The sequence below is a fragment of the Ammodytes marinus genome, assembly GCF_949987685.1.
Source record: "Ammodytes marinus genome assembly, chromosome: 6".
NCBI lineage: Eukaryota > Metazoa > Chordata > Actinopteri > Uranoscopiformes > Ammodytidae > Ammodytes > Ammodytes marinus.
The window spans coordinates 19093018-19112572 of NC_137235.1; the positions used below are offsets into that span (position 1 = coordinate 19093018).

The 19555-nt window shown below is 41.5% G+C and overlaps 1 protein-coding gene across 1 annotated transcript in view; it reads right to left on the reverse strand.

The window, feature by feature from the left end:
- Window positions 1-11127, reverse strand: part of LOC307251966 (myosin-10) — an 88665-nt gene extending 77538 nt beyond the window's left edge. Inside the window, exons 1-2 of the mRNA XM_080029449.1 lie at window positions 10999-11127; window positions 6177-6558 (exon numbers count right to left, since the gene is read on the reverse strand). Of these exons, the coding sequence (XP_079885575.1) occupies window positions 6177-6521 (345 nt within the window). The 5' untranslated portion in view covers window positions 6522-6558; window positions 10999-11127. The remainder of the gene's footprint in view (window positions 1-6176; window positions 6559-10998) is intronic.
- Window positions 11128-19555: the final 8428 nt, after the last annotated feature.

Consider the following 19555-nt stretch of genomic DNA (forward strand, 5'->3'; position numbering starts at 1 on the left):
ATCAGTCTTCTCTGGTGTGCAAACTAGTGTGTGTGTGTGTGTGTGTGTGTGTGTGTGTGTGTGTGTGTGTGTGTGTGTGTGAGTGTGAGAGAGAGAGAGAGAGAGAGAGAGAGAGAGAGAGAGAGAGAGAGAGAGAGAGAGAGAGAGACCTTGACGCTGTGTTTTAATACGGTTGGACGCACTCCATGTCCGGCTTAAAAAGTGGGGGGGACAAAATGAGTCTTGACGAAAAGTGGGGGGTACATGTACCCCCCATAATCGATGTCTATGCACCTATAGGCAGTTGAAGGATGTTCCAGGCGGTAATATGGTGCAGCCCACGTGTGTGTGGAGGGTAATGTCACCAGATGGCCATCACCACATACAAACCCCTTCCCCGAGCCCCCTACGGTGGGCACAGTGCCAAGCAGACAGATCAGTGCTCCTGACCCAGCATGAGCCACAGGCAGTGGGGAGAGGGATGACTCAGCTGGCTGCCCTTGACAGTGGACCCCAGGGGGTATTTGGGGGATAAGTGGGACTCTGAGGGCAAGGGGGTGGGACACAAGCAGGCATAACAAGAGACAAGCCCAGCCTACATGTTGTGGTTTGTAACTCTCTTCAAATGCAGAGTTTGCACAAAAGGAATTTCCACTCACTGGAAAAGTTACTACACTGCTACAATCAACGTTGAAGGCAGTGCTACACAACCCGGAGAAACGATGGTCAACAGAGGAGACCACTGACACATTTAAAAGGGTTCTCAGAACTCCGGAAATGTCCAAATAAATGTCTCTGAAGCGCTTAGCAACTGGGCCTCAGCCTCTCTCAACAGGAAAAAGGGAAACATGTTCTGGGCTCAAAGCGCTGTACAATGTTTGTCTCATTTACCCATTCACACTGTTAGAGATCCACTATTGCAACTGCATGAATCAATTGCCATGCTGACATAACTGGGCAAAGTAAACTTAACCAAGCCTTTTATATTTGCAGACCTCCCATAGAAACAGAGGAAATGCTATTGCCTCACACAACAGGTTTTAATTATTTACAGACAGACCCAAAAGATTCTCAAAGCTCTGTAGTTGATCTAAATCTTGAGGTGCTCTTAATCTCACTCACCATCACTTTATTAAAATGACAAACTGTCATAATTTTGTGCTTCTGACTGCTCAAGAGAGGGAGCTAACTTAAGTCTGCATAAAAATAACACAAGAAATACTTAAGACTGAATGCAAATGACCTGTGCAGAATTTGTGTTTCCTGCTTTCCTCAACAAATCATCTCTTAACTTTGCAGCTTTTTAGTTCTTATCCTCTATCAAAGTGCGTATTGGAAGTTAGATAATGCAGTGAAGAAACTTATAGGAAAAAAATTCTAGTATAACATTTTAATATTTGTTTTTATAAATCTACACTAGAAGTGGCCTCTGGAGCCGTTTTTGTGATACAATTTTACTTCCCCATCTCAAAACGAGTTTTCGAATGTGACGTAGCAATTGGTCGACGAACATTCTTATCCATAGACTACTTGGTGCAAAACAATGGTAATAGGAGGGAGATTGAGTTATGGTGAGAGGAAAATCAGTGGAGAATCGGTCTGGTGAGTGACTGGCATTAGCTAGAGTTAATGTTAGCTTATGACAGAAAATGCTGGCCATATTTCAACACTTAACAGCCAATGGCCGCGTTTCCCAGATTCGATGGTTCTTTGGGACCAAAGAAGGGTAAAATGGAATGAAACAACTTAATATTAATTGGAATAATCTATGAGAACTCTGTGAAGAAAGACAGGGCTTTTAGAAGCAGCAGCTGCTGGGATGTTACATGTGTGGCCGAAAAACAGTGCGAGAGATGCAGCAGTAACAGACGCAGACGCGCTCCAGAAGGTAGACGCAGGATGTGTGTTCCAGGCCTAAGTGGTCAACCATGCTGATCAGCAAAGCCAGGAGTCCATCACATTTTCATAGACTGAAACATGTTTAGAGGAAGTGTTTTTATTTTATGTTTTCAAGTCTGAAGCATGATTATCACCTTCACATGCTTTTAGGATGGAAGTATTTGAATGGGTTATGTTAGCGCTATGCTATGCTGGTCAGACTTAAAAGGTCACACAATCCCCAAAAAGCAGGACAGGAAAACATGCATGAGTGAGAAATGCTAAAGCAATGAACCAACAGACTTCGGCATGCATGCACCTCAAATCTTTAAAACGGCTTGTTCATTAGCTTCACACTTGAGGACTTTGGATTTGAGGATTAATAAAAAAACATGGTAATTTAGCCACATCAGGGCTCAACGCTAAGGTTTTTTTTCACTTGCCCGGTCGGGCAAGTGGGTCTGAATTCTACTTGCCCGAAGTAAATTTTTACTGGCCCCTACATAATTTCTTTTTATTATTAGTGTACAAATATTTTTTATATTTGCTCTTTATTTACATTGTATAAACACATCATGGACAGTGTGATAGATGAGTTAAGGGTCATACTGAAAGTGGAGGCTATTATTAAAATATTATTTGAGTTGAAAAACCGACAATAACTGCAAATTTTATGCAAAAAAAAACATTGGTCACACAATTGTTTTTTTCTTTTACCTTATTCTGTTTACAACAGCAATTCTTTAAAACTTTTTTCTGTAAGAATTTTTTTTAGGCCTACAACAAGTTTTTTTTATTCTATTTTATTCAAAATCTCAAATTTTGGTTTAGGACAGGCTGTTTTGATCACTTTTCGAGTAGCCTAGTTTCAAGCTTCCACTAGATGTGGAGTGACACCTCTTGCCCATTTATTGAGATCTACATGCAGGCTGTAAAGATGTTCCTCTGCTAACTGTTGCTGATGTTTGTGTTGACCTGCACACATTAAACTGGTAGTAGGCTACTATCAGTAGAGCTAACGTTAGCATCCTCGCTCGCTACCCTACTACTAGATTCACGTTGGATGCATTTAAAAAACGCGGATATTTTTGCTGCTTTTCAGACGGTTGGGGTATACTTATTTAGGCCTACTCGTTGGCTTTTGGACTTTCTGTCACACCAACATAACGCGTGTAGTTCTCTTTCCTATCTCTCTTACTGTGTGTGCGACGCGCATCGGTTTTTTGCAGAGATCTGCGTGTGTGTTTGTGTGTGTGTGTGTGTGTGTAGGGCCCTATGATTTCCGCGATAACGAAAACACGGACGGAATCATGGAATCGGGCAATAACAACGGAATCTACTGTTTAACACGGAATGTCACGGAATTCGCCATTATTTTGGTGAAATTCAATTTCCAAGGCAAAGGGAAACAACACGGTTGAAATTAAAGCAGAACTAGGGAGGAATTTTGGTTTGGCGACATCTGAAGACCAAACTACTGCCGTGAAAAGTAGAGCCTGGCTGCAGGATCGCTAATGTAACACACGGCGCCAAACCCCTTTCACAAATCTGTCTATTCAATGTTTACTTATGAATGTATCCATGTACGTAACTCTGACATGTACATAACTTAATTTATTGTTAATAATATGGTCTGTTTATAAATTCGGCATATGATTAAAGCATCTAAAAGCCCGTAATCATGTTAAACGTTTACTGTTTTGAAGTTATTAATGCCACTCGCTCCCGCAGATACACAGCACAGGGAGGTCTTATATTCAGCCATTGCTAAAGGGAGTGTTGTATTATGGAACGGCCGCTGTGGTACGAAATTCCAGTCTCAACAATGTTTCCTACGCGCAATTATAACTCTAGCGTCTACAGCCCGTTGTTTTCATGTAGTGTAACTTGTGTAATGTGTTACATTATTCAGCTGTTGCCGTGATGTCGGCTAACGCTGATGCTAATGATAACTAGCTCTCCGTCGCACAATAGACTGTAGGTTGGTGTTGCAGCCCGCTGTTGGGTGAAGCGCTGTCCCACAGGTAAAAGCCATGGACTTATAAAGCCTGTCCAATATTCACTCTAGTCTAGCTTCTTGCAAGGTTAATAAGGACTTTATTATTTATGTAAAAATAATATTTAATGTTTCACTTGAAGCACAAAATGAATGGCTTTATTTTCTGTTAGGCCTATAGCCTATACCCAACACATTTGTTTTTTCGCTTTTTTTAAGCACTAAAAACAGTGCAATGTTGTGATGTATTTTAAATTTAGCCTTATATCTGATTAAATTGTTAGAATAGTTTTTGTTCGCAATAATTAGACACTCGTTCTGATGACGAAATGAGTGTTAATTGTAAAAAAAACGGAAATCATGAGATTAAAACGGAAAAAACTGAATTTGTGAAAAAATAAAACGGAATTAGGAAAAAAATAAAACGGATTTCATAGGGCCCTAGAGACCGTTACCCACCGCCATCACAGTGTCTCACTCACACCATGTTTCACCGAGTGAAACGCTGCTTCAATCGCGCAAGGCTTTTGTGTTTCGGTGTAACATCCTGGACGAGCGTTTTAACTTTATGCTGAATAAACAATTGCACTGGAATCGCTGAAAGCGACAGTGTTCGGGCGGGGGCGGGGCGGAGCGCAGGTGGAGACAGAAGGGTGCGCTGCATTTACTACACATGACCCGGCGTGCCGCACAATAACCATTTTATTACGATTATCTTGTTTTCATGATCGAGGGAAGCCAAAATTGTAACTGAATTCGAAATTCAATTAATCGCCCAGCCCTAGTGGGTTGTCATAGTTACTGGCCCGACATGGCGTTTTACTTGCCCCGGGACGTCGGCCAATCCTTATTGTTGAGCCCTGCACATGCAAATCGACTGAGCATGCAGGATCAGAAGAAGGGCATGTCTGTAATACACTGCAGAATAGCAAAGATTTTCAAAAGCTGACATGGTTGTTGATTAAGAATAATTTTTCTGACAGCAAAACTGAACAGTTATTTGAGCAGACGGCTACTGCTTATCAGTGAACACAAAGAACCCTGTTTAGGCGGTTTGGTTACAGTGACTCAGCACAGGACTCCCTGAGCTAAGAGATGGGCTCACTTCTGTATCTCTTATATGTCTATTGATACATTTTTGTCAACAGCTCTACAAATTTACCTATAATTTCTGTAACAATAACAAAATGTCAAATTTTCTGTAAATTCATGATCATGGTAAGGGCAACATTGTCCCAATATGGTGGCAAACAACTTCTGTTCTCAGGATACAAACACACCAAGCTGTCTATTGGCAGGGAGCCAACAGTAGACAGTGAACACATGGCAAAGCTCACACCGCTAAACCTCACCTGGTCACATGAACAACAACCCCACCACCCAATTTAATTAGACCACTGACACATAATGCTGGTGGTTTTACCATCTACTAGATAATAACAGTGATGTAATCATGGCTCATCAACAGAAAAGCATACATAGTGTCATCATAGGTAATGTAACTCATGACTTCCTCCATAAGGTTTCCAATGGTCCATCTCATAAAATAAGCTGAGGCAGAAAACCACAAGTACTCAACTGCAGCTCATTTAGGTTCAAATATAATGTGGCAGGGGAGAAAAACTGTACAATGATACACAATGTGAGATGTAAATGATTTCACACAATCCCAATTGTAACCATTTTTTTCGAGTGTTATGTATGTAAATCTCAAGTAGGTAATCAAGCAATATGCCTGGATGGAATCAAACCATCCTTCCCACACTCTGGTTTAGCCTAGCTTGTTCCTGTCTTCATGACCGGGGCCTCTAAGTGTAAAACCCTGCCTCCTCCTACGGTCTCAGGTGGCCCACAAGCTCCGTGCCTGGGCTATTCCAGGAATGCATGTCACTAAGTGGGTCATAATCACAGGGGAAATCTGCAACTTATGTAGGACATGATGGCTTGTTCATTGAAGAACATTTGTTTGGTAGTCTCTTGAATTCAGATGCTCAGATATGAAATGTTCTGGATAAGATATATAGATGTTTTGGTCAAAATGGGTCTAATTAGTTTAATAAGCCTTTACATGTATACATTTGAGGTTGTCATCACTGTTTAATTATAGACACAGAAGACTTGCTCCTAGGGGACTTCAGTAATGTGGTTAAATAGTGTTGGAGCACACGGCCTGCTGACTGAGCTTATTGGATGTTTATCAAGTCTAGCTTAAAAGGATACATATTTATCACACATTTTTCAGATGTTAATTTGAGTTCAAGTTTCTTGAACGTGTTAGAAGAGGCTTTTGTGTTGTAACAAGGAGGGAATAACAAATACGTACATAAATGAGGCCAGAGTAGTAGCGGTCTTTGAGGTTGAAAAGCACGGACGCCTCGTTCAGGCAGGTGAGTTCGGCCATGTCCTCCACTTTGCTGAACTTCGGCGGGTTCATCTTCTGGATGTCATCCTTGTTGACGACTGCCTTCTTCCCATTCTCTGCCAGCTCTAGCACCACCTCCTCTCCACGCTCCTCGCGGACACTGGCAGCCTCGAAGCCGTGGCGTTCTGATGGGATCCATACTAGCCTCTTGGCAGTCCAGTCGGCCTGTGCTGCCGGGTTATAGACCACGGCGCGGTCCACAAAGAGGTACCGCTCAGGGTCCTCCTGCCCACTCCTCTGTGACATCGCTGCTGGAAACCAGGAGCAGAACACACTAGGCCACCTATGGACAGGAGAGGAAGCATAAGATTCATCTGACCAACAACAAAATGCTACAATTAAAATTCTTGCAGCTGACTAATAACACACCGTTCACTCTATAGAGCAGCGATGACATAACCTCTGTGACGCAAGGCCATTGTGTGAAAGGTCTTTTTCACTGCAGACATCTTGACTTGTTACAGTAGGAAAAGCAAAGTTGTTACTAATAACATTGAGAATGACTCAGTTCTGTCCAAGTGTTCCAGTAAATAGTGACTCAGCAGGCAAATATCAGAAATCTGAAACTGAAGAAGCTAAACGCAATTCAGCCATCAATAATTTCATTGTTTACACCTGTGCGTTTCCTACTGTGACTTGTTCAAATGTATTCAGTGAAAAAACGTCCATCTGTGTTTTACATCAATGCTTTATTTCTGTGTAGGGCTAAACGAATGGGAATTAAGAAAAATTCACATTTGTTTACTACACAAGTCAACTCCAGGTCACCAGTTTCGTCCGACTCCAAATATTAGATTTTTCCATACAGACAAAGTGAAATAATTGTGATGAAATACTGCATGACTGCTAACAACACGGTCAGCCAAAGGGTAAATGATGTTCGGCGCCAGTAGAGGAGGTTGCTGCAGTACAACCTCATCTCCTCATCTGCTTCTTCTTGGTTGATCTGTTTCTGTCTCCATTCTCTATTCCCATTACAGTTAGCTTTGGAGTTCAGTCCTTCTAGTACAATTTTATTTTTTTTGTGTGCAATAAGGGCTTTCCATTTTTTAAATAAATGTTGTCTCTAAAAATACTCACTCACATAAAGAAAAATACAAACAGGACTGGTGTGTCTCAGTCAGCATTTGCATTAGTGTCTTTATATCAGTGACAGAATGGGTATAACCACTAGTCTCCGGTCCACCAAAAGCTTTTTGCGAGTTTGTTGAAATGTTTTCCTTGTGTGAGTAGCCTATTCCTTATCAATATTTCCATCAACACTGATGCAATGAACTGCAATAAAGGAGAAAACATGCCATCAATAGGTCATAGAATAAAATAAAAATAGGACCAAAGTTTAAATAACAAACAATGATAAAATGATCAAAACTGAACATAAAGGGGGCGCCCTTAGCTCAGTTGGTAGGGCGTCCCCCCCATGGGCCTCGGCCAGCAGCGGACCCGGGTTCGATTCCTGCCCGCGGTCGCTCTCTGCATGTCACTCCCCTCTCTGTCCCATTTCAACTCTGTCTCTACACTATCAATAAAGCATAAAAATGCAACAAAAAAAATCTTAAAAAAAAAAAAATTAAATAAACTGAACGTAAAATAAACCGTTGACGGCCTGAACTGATGACGTTTGAAATAATGAATGCTAGGTTTCAAAATGTACAATATAGAAATGTATGTATTCAGTACATTTTAATTGGCCATCAACCTGCGTGTGTCACAACTTCAGCCCGTATTTAGGTTGCGTTCCGAATCGCATACTCTTTCTTTTTTCTATTCTACATACTACATCCGACGATAAAAATAATCTAGTTAGGATGCAGTAGGCATACTATTGGGACATACTTTACTCTCTTATTTCATCATAACATTGCGCCTTGATCTTGCCTCTTGCTAATATCCGTCGCATCCCCGTTTGTTTTCATATGGAGGCTTCGTCGATGTTACGTCACTTCACGTGCGCATTGGATTGTGGGTCAGAATCGCCCAAATAGGATGCATTTTTCAACACTAACAATCTTGGCCGCATGAAGTAGGACATCCGGGTACTTCTAACCATCCTAAATCTGGCCATAAGAATCGGGACATCCTAAATCTTTTTTCTACATACTATATAGTAGAAAGTATGCAATTCGGAACGCAACCACAGTTTGTTTTCATATGTCTGTTTTCCTGGTTTCCTTTCTACTCATGTCATTTCAGACCCGGCCACTCCCTCCTGCTCTGCACTCCCTGTTAATTGCATTCACCTGGTCTGCCCATACTCACCTGCTCCCCATCAACTAATCAGCCCCTCAGTATTTATTCCACTCCATTCCCCTCAGTCAGTGCCAGATTGTTTAGTGTGTTCCACAAACTCTCCAGCTTCTGGACATTATTGCTATATCTTGATCCTGCCTGCTATTTGTGTTTTGACCTGCATTCTGGACTTTGGACCTCCCTTTTGCCTGCCCCAACTGGACTTGTTTGCCACGCTGTCTGTCTACCTGGTTTATCATCCACTTCCCATTAAAACTGTTTCTAAACCTGAACTGCATCTGGTGTCTTGCTATTGGGTTCTTGTCTGTCATTATCCTGAAACCTGACAGCGCGCCTTGATACTACTTGATACTAGGGCTGCAACTAACGATTATTTCAATAATCGATTAATCGGTCGATTATTTTTTAGATTAATCGATGAATCAGATAAAAAAAAATGAACATTTGTAAATGCCGCATCTTTATTCAAAAACTGAACATTACTTCAAATTCACAGTGCAGACTGAAGTGTCACATTTTAAACCAAATAATAATGCAATGTGAATAATTATGTATTCTGTTTTTTACTTGGATTCAAATGCTTTCTTTTCTTTGCCTTGTAAAGGGCTTGCTTGGACCACACAGACAGGCGTTGGAGGTTCAAGCATTTACACCTCCATCCCGTGCATATAACCAACCCACATACAGTCACGTCACCATTTGAGCCTCTTCAAAGGCAAATGAGTGTGTTGTGTAATAAAAAGGCAGAAATAAAAAAAAGTTCTGAAACTTAAACCAAGATGCCAATAATTAGTCGATAAACTGAAAATTGATCAGCACCAATTTTGATACATCAGTCTTTTCAGTTATTACCATCAGGCCGCCGCTTATGTCCATATAGCCAGGAAAAACTCTTTTAAAAAAACTCCTTCTTACAACTGCCATAAACATCTTAAATAAGAGCTAATCATCAACAAACCCGCATAAAAACTATGCTACTTATTTTGCACACATATTCCAATTTTTACCTTTATAAATTATTTTTAATATGTATTTTATTCAGTTTTTTAGGAAGACATGTCATACATTCTTGATTGTTAGAATGGATTTTGCACTGTGTGTTGTATGTTTGAAATAGATGATTTTCTGTAAGAACAGACAATAAAGTTTTCTGAATCTTATTAAGTGTCTATTAATTTGTGAAGCACAAGTATCCATCAATAATAGTTTTAGTATCTCAGTTGAGAGTATTTGCTCCTTTTTTTGTCTTAAATTATATATTGAATACATTTTTGGTTTAAACTGTTGGTTGGAAGAAACAAGCTATTTGAAGATGTAGCCTCTGGCTTTTAGGAAAGAGGGGCATTGTATATAAGATTAGCTGACATTTTATAAACCAAACAATTAACAAATAAATAAAATTATTAGCTGATGTCTTAAATATAACACAAAATGAGTGTTGGGTGGTTGCATGCTTATAATATAATTCATAACGTAGGCAACCAAAACAACCAAGAAGGGAGTAACTTTGTAAAACTTGGCACTTGATGCCCTCAACAGCTGATGCAAGGCAGGAACAGGGAGCACCACTCCAGGCACTTTATTAATCTGTAACAACATCATCTGATGCATGCCCAGAGATATTTACCCCACAATAAAGTCCCTGGTTTTAATCGGGCGCTGGTTAGAAACAAATGTGGGTCAGGTCAAGAGATGGAGGATCAGTGTGGCTGCTGGCTGCAGTGTCACTGCATCTCACTCTCAGCTGGAAAAACAGAAAATGAACATCTCTCATTCAGCTCTAGACCACTGACGTACACAGCACAAAGCACCTCCGGGAGGATACCTCAACAGCGGAGGGTCAAGAATTAGCAATTAGCAATGGAAATAGCTCGTCGTGGACTGATAAATCCAGGCTGGGCCAAACAGCTGCATTGGCTAGGTTAGCTCGCTAACGTTAGCTCAAAGTTGTCGTGCTGTGCTTCATATCCCAACCGCTTGGAGAGATGCATGCAAGAACTCCACAGCCATGGGTATCAAACTAAACATAACTGAGGGGTATATTCCGGCGATTTTATTACATTGAGAAATAAGAATGTGGACAGACATTCCCAATTAGTCTTTAATTCTATTCAAATAAGAGTTTTGTTGGTGAAATAAACAGACTCCTTGGGCATCATGGGTGTGGGTGGCTCAAAGACGTCTGGGTGGGGATAAGAGCACGCGGACAATGACCACACGGTTTCTCAGTAACCCTTCAAAGAATAAACTTCTGAAACAGATTCCTGCAACAAAAATATTAATTTCAGACTATACCAGAGCAGCACCGATAGCACGTTTGCCGCGCGGCGCCGGCTAAAATTAGCAGTGCTCCATGTCCTCCATCATTGAACAGACGCGGCACAATAATCCTAGCTAACGGTAACGCTTACTGTTGCTAACCAACAACATCCCCGCTCAAATGACCGGGCCCTGGCCTTTCTGCTCAACTTACCACACGCAGCAGATGAAGGAATCCCGCCCGGGTGTTTTTCGGTATCCAGTGGATAAATGTAATAATGTAATATAGTCCCTTCTCTCATCAGTGGTACTCCCCCACCATCCAGCACCCTCTCAACCAAACTCTCGCCGGCCACGGAGGATGGATGCACCGCACCGCCTCAACAGTTTTTTTGGGCAACACCCACAACACAAATCTGGAATGTGATTGGCTCTCAAAGTCTTGTGCCTGCCTGTGATTGGTCCAAAATCATTTTCATCCCGTTACTTTGATAGTTGACAACTGACGCCCAAGGTACCGTCACCTGCAGAAGGTGGATGCGGCTTCACATGGTTGTAGTAGCAGGACATTCCATATGTCACCAATAATAGACTATTAACTTTTGAAAATTGGGAACATATTATTTTTCATTTTCATTTAACTTTTATTTATCCTCCTTGTTTATAAAAACAAGCACTAGCCTACTGCACCATACTACTTCTGTTTATCAGCATATTCTGTTATCCTAAATACATTTGTAATTTTCATGTCATACATTTCATACTAAACAATCAAAAAAGTTTGCAAATGCTGCCATATACTCCACCCCCCCCCCACCCTCCCACACACACACATTTATCTAATTATATATGTCTTTTTTTATCTTATAAAATAGAAAATAAATAATAAATAATAAAATATGTTAAAGTACTCTATTTAAGAAATATTTCAAAATATGTTTTATAGGTGCTTCTCTTAACAAAGTGCTAGTCCTTTTTCAGGGGAAATAATAATTCAAACAAATCAGGCAAATGCATAAACAGTGTTTAGGAAGGCACTTTAAATACATTACAGTCCCACAGCCTGTCTAATCTCAATCAGCAAGGGAGTTTGAAGCACAGTCAACATTCATCACCTGCTGAGACCCAGGAATGTAACATATACACAGTTTAATCAAGTATATTTCCTGTTATACTGTACTTTTCAGCCTGGCAACACAGTGAAGTGTGTTGAAATAGTGCCCCCTGTTGCATGAGGACGGACATAACTAATGCTATTTAGGTGTCTTTGTAAAATATAGATTGATGAAGAAGAACTGCAAAAAAAAACATTAGGTTACTGGGTCAGTAGATTTCAGGGCAACCAAACACACACACACACACACACACACACACACACACACACACACACACACACACACACACACACACACACACACACACACACACACACACACACACACACACACACACACACACACACACACACACACACACACACACACACACACACACACACAATTTCCTAAATTATATTTTAAAAAAGCTGAATAGTTAGAATGCATTAATTCCACAGTAGAATTATTTAAAACAAATGTGCTGTATTTGACCTTTATGCTGCAGGCACATTCCCCCATATTGCCTTAGCTACATCTCCTTTAACAATACTTTATTGCTGCGAGATCATCCATTGGTCTTCACATATCATTCTGGGTGAGATCCAGCATTTTTGTCCTAGAACACTGAAGATAATCTGTGAATTGTTTTCAGTGTAGTTTCTATCGTTTGTGTTTTTACACAATAAAGCATCTCTGTCTTGAAAAGGACAGAACAAGGCATAATTCTGAACCACCAAGAAACTGAAACACTATTCTCGGAGAGAGACCAAATAAACTGTTGAATGATTTACAGCGGTTTCTGGTCGCTCTCCTCTTTATGTGATGGATTCCTCCTTTTATTTTGTTTAATGTACATTTAATAATAACTTCTAAAATTAATATTGATATTTATATAAAAAATATCTAAATTGGGGTCTGTACTGAGGCTGACTGGCCACAAGATGGAAGCAGCTAGCTGCTGCTAAATAATTCTGCAGTGAACCTTTATAATAGAACCATCTCAGTGAAGCAGTTGTTATGCTTAGGTACCATCAGTTGATTGAATTACAGAATCATTTGATAAATGTCCCCGAGCAGGCCCGACATAATATGATCGAAGTGTCTACTGTAAATGGGAAATTAAACAGACATTGCGAAGATTGTTCATCATCCAGGTAAAAAGTAACCCATCAATGCTGCAGTTACACAGCAGATGATAGTATTCATTAGAGTCACAGAGGTAAACGGTGGGTTTCTCTCAAATATAACACTTGCAATGTTCTGGAGGTATTTCAAGTCTTCTTAATCTAAAAATGTATTTGATTCCAAAGTTGCAACTCTGTTTCTGAATAAAACAAAGATGGCTGCCTGCCTATGATAGGAAACATGGTAAACGAGTTAAAAACATTTTATTCTATGAACACGACTTTGCTTTTTTCATCCAGATGGCAAGAAAAAGGCTTTGAGGTGAAAGGTCTTCAGGAACAACTAACACTGACTCCAGTGATGTCACTTGAGCCAATTTATCAGTTTTCTTTTGGAACCCCAAAAAGCTTTTTTCCCAAACAACTGTAAACAGACTTAGAATTGTTGGTATTACATTTTTTTTTAAATTTTACTCATGGTTTATTTATTGTATGACAAGTAGAGTAGTACAGATACACTTGTTGTACATCATATTTTTTCAATTTTTTCCCTCAGTCCTAGGCACTGACACATGGCTAACAGACACAAAACTAAACAAACACAGATACATAAAAACCAGCACTAGACAAAAAACTTTAACAGTTACACATAAAATGTGTGCACAGAAATAAAGAAAAATACAACAATAAATATAGAGAAATTGATAAATACACTAACACACAAAAAATTATAATTATTAAAAAATGTCAACATGCAACTCTAATAGTTGATCAAAATGGCAGAGTTGTGAAAGTTAGAAGTTAGGAGCCTTTAGGAGTCTATTTTTTTTCCCTTTTTGAGTGTGAGTTGGATACAAGCTTGATTAAATGAAAGGGGGAGGAGTCCTCTTTAAAGCGGCTACGAGTAACATTTAAATATATTTTAAACAGCCTCATGTTTCCTCTGATAATCATAAATTACCTTTAACAGCAAACGAGACCATCAGTGCAAAGAAAGACGTTTTTATATAGTTTTTATTACTGCTTTTGGTCTGGTCGCACACCCAGTCCGATTTTCGGTTCGCTCGTGCAGGCTCTATGGTCACATATCCGTATTGGTCGCAGATTTCAGTGTGGCGATGCAACGCGATTTGAGGTGCCTATCCCTCCAGATGAGGAGCCTTGTTTGAGACAGTTATTTGTCGTCATAATGACTGATAACGGGGTAGAACCATCAAAGAAAAAAAGAGAATGCAATGAAGAAAAGCTAAAAGGGAGAGTGATATAGGCTACGGGCGGGACGAGGGCGTTGCCAAGCAACGTGTATACAATTTCACGAGAGCGAAACTAGACTGCAGTGTTTACTCCTAAATGAATAAGCGGTTGGTACTAACACAAAGTTTGCTTTGCTTCACCATCATCAGATAACCATTATCTGAAATAGTCATTATTTACATCAACAACACAAACACATTACCTCATCGTGATCCATACTAACTGCCGTCTCTCGTTCATTCGCTTTCTGTGAGGACACGTAATCTTTCAGCTCCGTGAGAGAGAGTAGTTAGGTGACGCTCATGGACGTCGATTTGGCTAAACAAGTGGGGGGGACACACAGGCATTCTGGAGTGCATTTTCAAAAGTGGGGGGGACAATGAGGAAACATCTTTTTTTCTCTTTAGTGCAGGTAATGAACGGTTCTGAAAGACGGCATACCCGCTCACTAATGAATAAAATGTATACAAAACACTGATGTCTGACACATTTGATGAAAAAAGCATTTTCAAAAAGCAGCGGACATATGAGCCACTAGCTGCTCCCCGTAGCCCAACCAAACATGACGTAAACAAAAGGAGCTTGGGAAGGTAGTTCCGACTGAGCAATCTGATTGGTCGAAGGCATTTTGACCGTGCTCAAATCGAGCCGAAGCACGGCTAGACTGTCGCACAACAATATTACTCCGCTTCGGTCTCCATGGCAACCTAGCTAGTAGCATAGCCATGATCAGCTTCAATTACTTCTTGATAAACAACATCGTCAGTATCCATGTGCCGCGACACAAGCTGCTGTTAGTGTCCGCTACATTTACAGTCATTAGTGGGCATAGAGGATGGTAATCCCTACAGTTTACACTTCACAACGGGACACTTAAAGCCACTCGCCGTTGTCTCTCTGCTGCTGATTGAAATGCATCAGTCTTCTCTGGTGTGCAAACTAGCGGAGACTTCGGAGCATGTTCACTGTTTTGTCGTTGGTATCCACTGCTGTTGTGCTATTTAAAAAAAGTTTACGGTCTAAGCCTACGAGAGAGAGAGAGACCTTGACGCTGTGTTTTAATACGGCTGGACGCACTCCATGTCCGGCTTAAAAAGTGGGGGGGACAAAATGAGTCTTGACGAAAAGTGGGGGGTACATGTACCCCCCATCCCCCCCGTAATCGACGTCTATGGTGACGCTGCTGGATCAACTCATTGCAATCAGGTGTGTGTAGCACTGACTGGCATTAGTTGATGCAGCGTCAAAACCACTCTCACGGAGCCGAAAAGAGTCCTCACACTTTCAACACACGGACATGCACTATATTGCGCCCTTCTCAGTTCACATTTGCACGCCTGGCACGAGCTAGAAAACAGCTTTGCGACAGCGGGCGTCCTAAAAATACTACAGCTTTTGTCCAAAGGTGACGCCAACGTGCCATGTTACTCGTAGTGGCTTTAATGCAGATTTAAAGCATTGTCATTTTGATTGTCTTTTACTGTTCATTCATTATATCATTCCTTCAAGGTGCATATTAAATAGTTAATACACATAGGTTTTATGAATTCCTTTGCAGCTGAAAATGTAATCTTTACATTGTCAAAAAGTGAGAACTTTCAAATCAGTAACCAATTTAAAGCTGGAAATTGAAAATGGCAAGATGCACACTTAGTTTAAGTCTTGTATACCTTTTTAAAAAAGCAGTCTTACATTTTCACCTTACATGCCCTTATTCCTTTTGCAAGCAGATAATTACTTCATTATTTGAAGAACAGTATGTGCAGCAGCCTTGAAGGTAAAAGACCTTCAGCTTGCCTTGATCTACACTCAACAAAAATATAAACGCAACACTTTTGTTTTTGCTCCCATTTTTCATGAGATGGACTTAAAGATCTAAAATTCATTCCAGATACACAATATTACCATTTCTCTCAAACATTGTTCACAAATCTGTCTAAATGTGTGATAAGCCCCTTTTACACAGAGATTGCGGCATATTGACGGAACAACATCACTCCAATATGCCGGCTTTGCTTGCTTCTGTGTTATTTACACAGAACCAAGCAACGCCGGCCTGCTGGCGCATCAGTAGTCCCTTTTACACAGTGCTCCGGAATGAAAGAGGTGCTTGTAAACAGCGTCAGGTGTGACGTAAACATTTAGCGCCGCGCCGGTCAGCTGCTTTACAACAACAACAATGGCCGGTGAATTGAGAGCAGAAGTGCTGGAGCTTGCAGTAAGAGGGCCGTATTTTACTGTCCCCACGATGTGCCAGTTGATCTTGCTACGCGCTGAGTCCAACATCACTGGGACAGTTAACCAAACTGACTAAATCAATCCGACCGCTTCACCTCTGTGTGTGTGTGTGACAGGTTGGTTGTGAGCGAGTCTCTTTGTGAGGGCAGCGATCTGCCAATCAGACATACACATACACATACACATACACACAGTGTGTGAAGTCACGTTACTGTAGACAGAAATAAAGTGTGGATATACGCTCAGACTTAGGATAATAATAGCGGCGGCGGAATGTGTTAGCAAAACAGTAGCTCTGTGGCTAACAGCTGAGCCGGAGCCTTCAGTCAGCTGAAGCAGACAGTCTAGCGGGGCGAGCAGACTATTCCCCCGTTACTAGGTCGACCTTCAAGCTGAACAAGAGCCCTCCGCTGCGCGTCGGGCTCCTGCTTCAGCTTGTCGGTCTTTATTTCTAGCAAGTGACCCGTTCGCTATACTTTATCCCTTACTTAGCCTAGCCTAGCTTTCCATTGTACAACTTCTCCTGGGCAGAAATAGACTCATACACTCTGCAAAATGAAGCGCGGGGGTTTGGATTGAGCAACGGACCTTATGATCAGCTAGATTATACACCGTTCCTTTTATTTGGTGATTTTTACGGGACATCAGGCCGCCGTGGTTAATGTTAAACACACGTCCTTCAACTGCTAACATGGTCGCATGTTTAGAACGTAGACTATGGAACGTCAAACGCCCCCCTGTTCCGCAACAACAAGCTGGAGCATTTAAACAGAGAGGCGGAACTGATCGTGTCGGGAATCTTACTACCCCCCGAGGTAGTAAAATTCCCGGAACGATCACTCGCACCTTTCTTCCCTCGTTCCGCAACTGTCGCATTTATACAGCAGGGCGGAGGGCCGAAAGGCCGGCATATTCCCGGCTTTCACTGGCTGTGTAAAAGGGGCTATAGTGAGCACTTCTGCTTTGCTGAGATAATCCATCCCACCTCACAGGTGTGCCACATCAAGATGCTGATCTGACATCATGATTAGTGCACAGGTGTGCCTTAGACTGTCTACAATAAAAGGCCACCCTGAAATGTGCAGTTTTGTCTCACAGCAAAATGCCACAGATGCCACAAGTATTGAGGGAGCGTGCAATTGGCATGCTGACAGCAGGAATGTCAACCAGATCTGTTGCTCGTGCATTGAATGTTCATTTCTCCACCATAAGCCGTCTCCAAAGGCGTTTCAGAGAATATGGCAGTACATCCAACCGGCCTCACAACCGCAGACCACGTGTAACCACACCAGCCCAGGACCTCCACATCCAGCAGGTTCACCTCCAAGATCGTCTGAGACCAGCCACTGAGACAGCTGCTGAAACAATTGGTTTGCATAACCAAACAATTTCTGCACAAACTGTCAGAAACCGTCTCAGGGAAGCTCAACTGCATGCTCGTCGTCCTCATCTGGGTCTTGACCTGACTCCAGCTCATCGCCGTAACAGACTTGAGTGGGCAAATGCTCACATTCGATGGCGTCTGGCACGTTGGAGAGGTGTTCTCTTCACGGATTAATCTCGGTTTACATTGTTCAGGGCAGATGGCAGACAGCGTGTGTGGCGTCGTGTGGGTGAGCGCTTTGCTGATGTCAATGTTGTGGATCGAGTGGCCCATGGTGGTGGTGGGGTTATGGTATGGGCAGGCATCTGTTATGGACGAAGAACACAGGCGCATTTTATTGATGGCATTTTGAATGCACAGAGATACCGTGATGAGATCCTGAGGCCCATTGTTGTGCCATGCATCCATGAACATCACCTCACGTTTCAGCAAGATAATGCACGGCCCCATGTTGCAAGGATCTGTACACAATTCTTGGAAGCTGAAAATGTCCCAGTTCTTGCATGGCCAGCATACTCACCGGACATGTCACCCATTGAGCATGTTTGGGATGTGCTTGACCGGCGTATACGACAGCGTGCACCACTTCCCACTAATATCCAGCAACTTCGCACAGCCATTGAAGAGGAGTGGACCAACATTCCACAGGCCACAATTGACAATCTGATAAACTCTATGCGAAGAAGATGTGTTGCACTGCATGAGGCAAATGGTGGTCACACCAGATACTGACTGGTTCTGAGTCCCCAGACCCCCAATAAAGCAAAAAAATGCACATTTCAGAGTGTCCTTTTATTGTGGACAGTCTAAGGCACACCTGTGCACTAATCATGATGTCAGATCAGCATCTTGATGTGGCACACCTGTGAGGTGGGATGGATTATCTCAGCAAAGCAGAAGTGCTCACTATCACACATTTAGACAGATTTGTGAACAATGTTTGAGAGAAATGGTAATATTGTGTATCTGGAATGAATTTTAGATCTTTAAGTCCATCTCATGAAAAATGGGAGCAAAAACAAAAGTGTTGCGTTTATATTTTTGTTGAGTGTAGATCAAGGCAAGCTGAAGGTCTTTTACCTTCAAGGCTGTACAGTATTAAACACAGTAAATCTCTTATTAATTCAGGTTTTAAACTCAACTCAATGGATTTAATCTAAATTTTATCAGAGGCTCTAACTAACTGATTGTATTTTCTGTCCATTCATCCTCATGCTCTCCCACTGTGTTCACACAGTATCACTTCATATTAATCCAGTTATGGATTGCCACACCGATTCATAAGTCACAAAACAGTAAATTGAGTGTGTTTCTTTTCTAAATGTTATGTTCCATACTGAGCACTGGCATAGCTTGAGCGACAGATGCAAGATGACTGAGTGAGTTATCTCTTCTTGACGAGTAACAGAGTGACACCCTTTGGTGTGGCGCATTTTGCTAAATGCTGTGAGTGACAGCTCCATCTCTCAATTGTTGGCTTCTCCAGTCGCCTCTGTGGCATAATAGACCTGTCATCAGCATCGTCCTCCACCATCCCCTTTCTGCTTCTGTCTAGACAGAAGTTTATCAAACATCTACATCTCCATCTTTTTTGCACCTTTTTATTAATTTAAGTAATGTCAAATGTTGCGTTTTCAATACCTCAGTTCCAGATTCGATAAGGATAAATGTTTT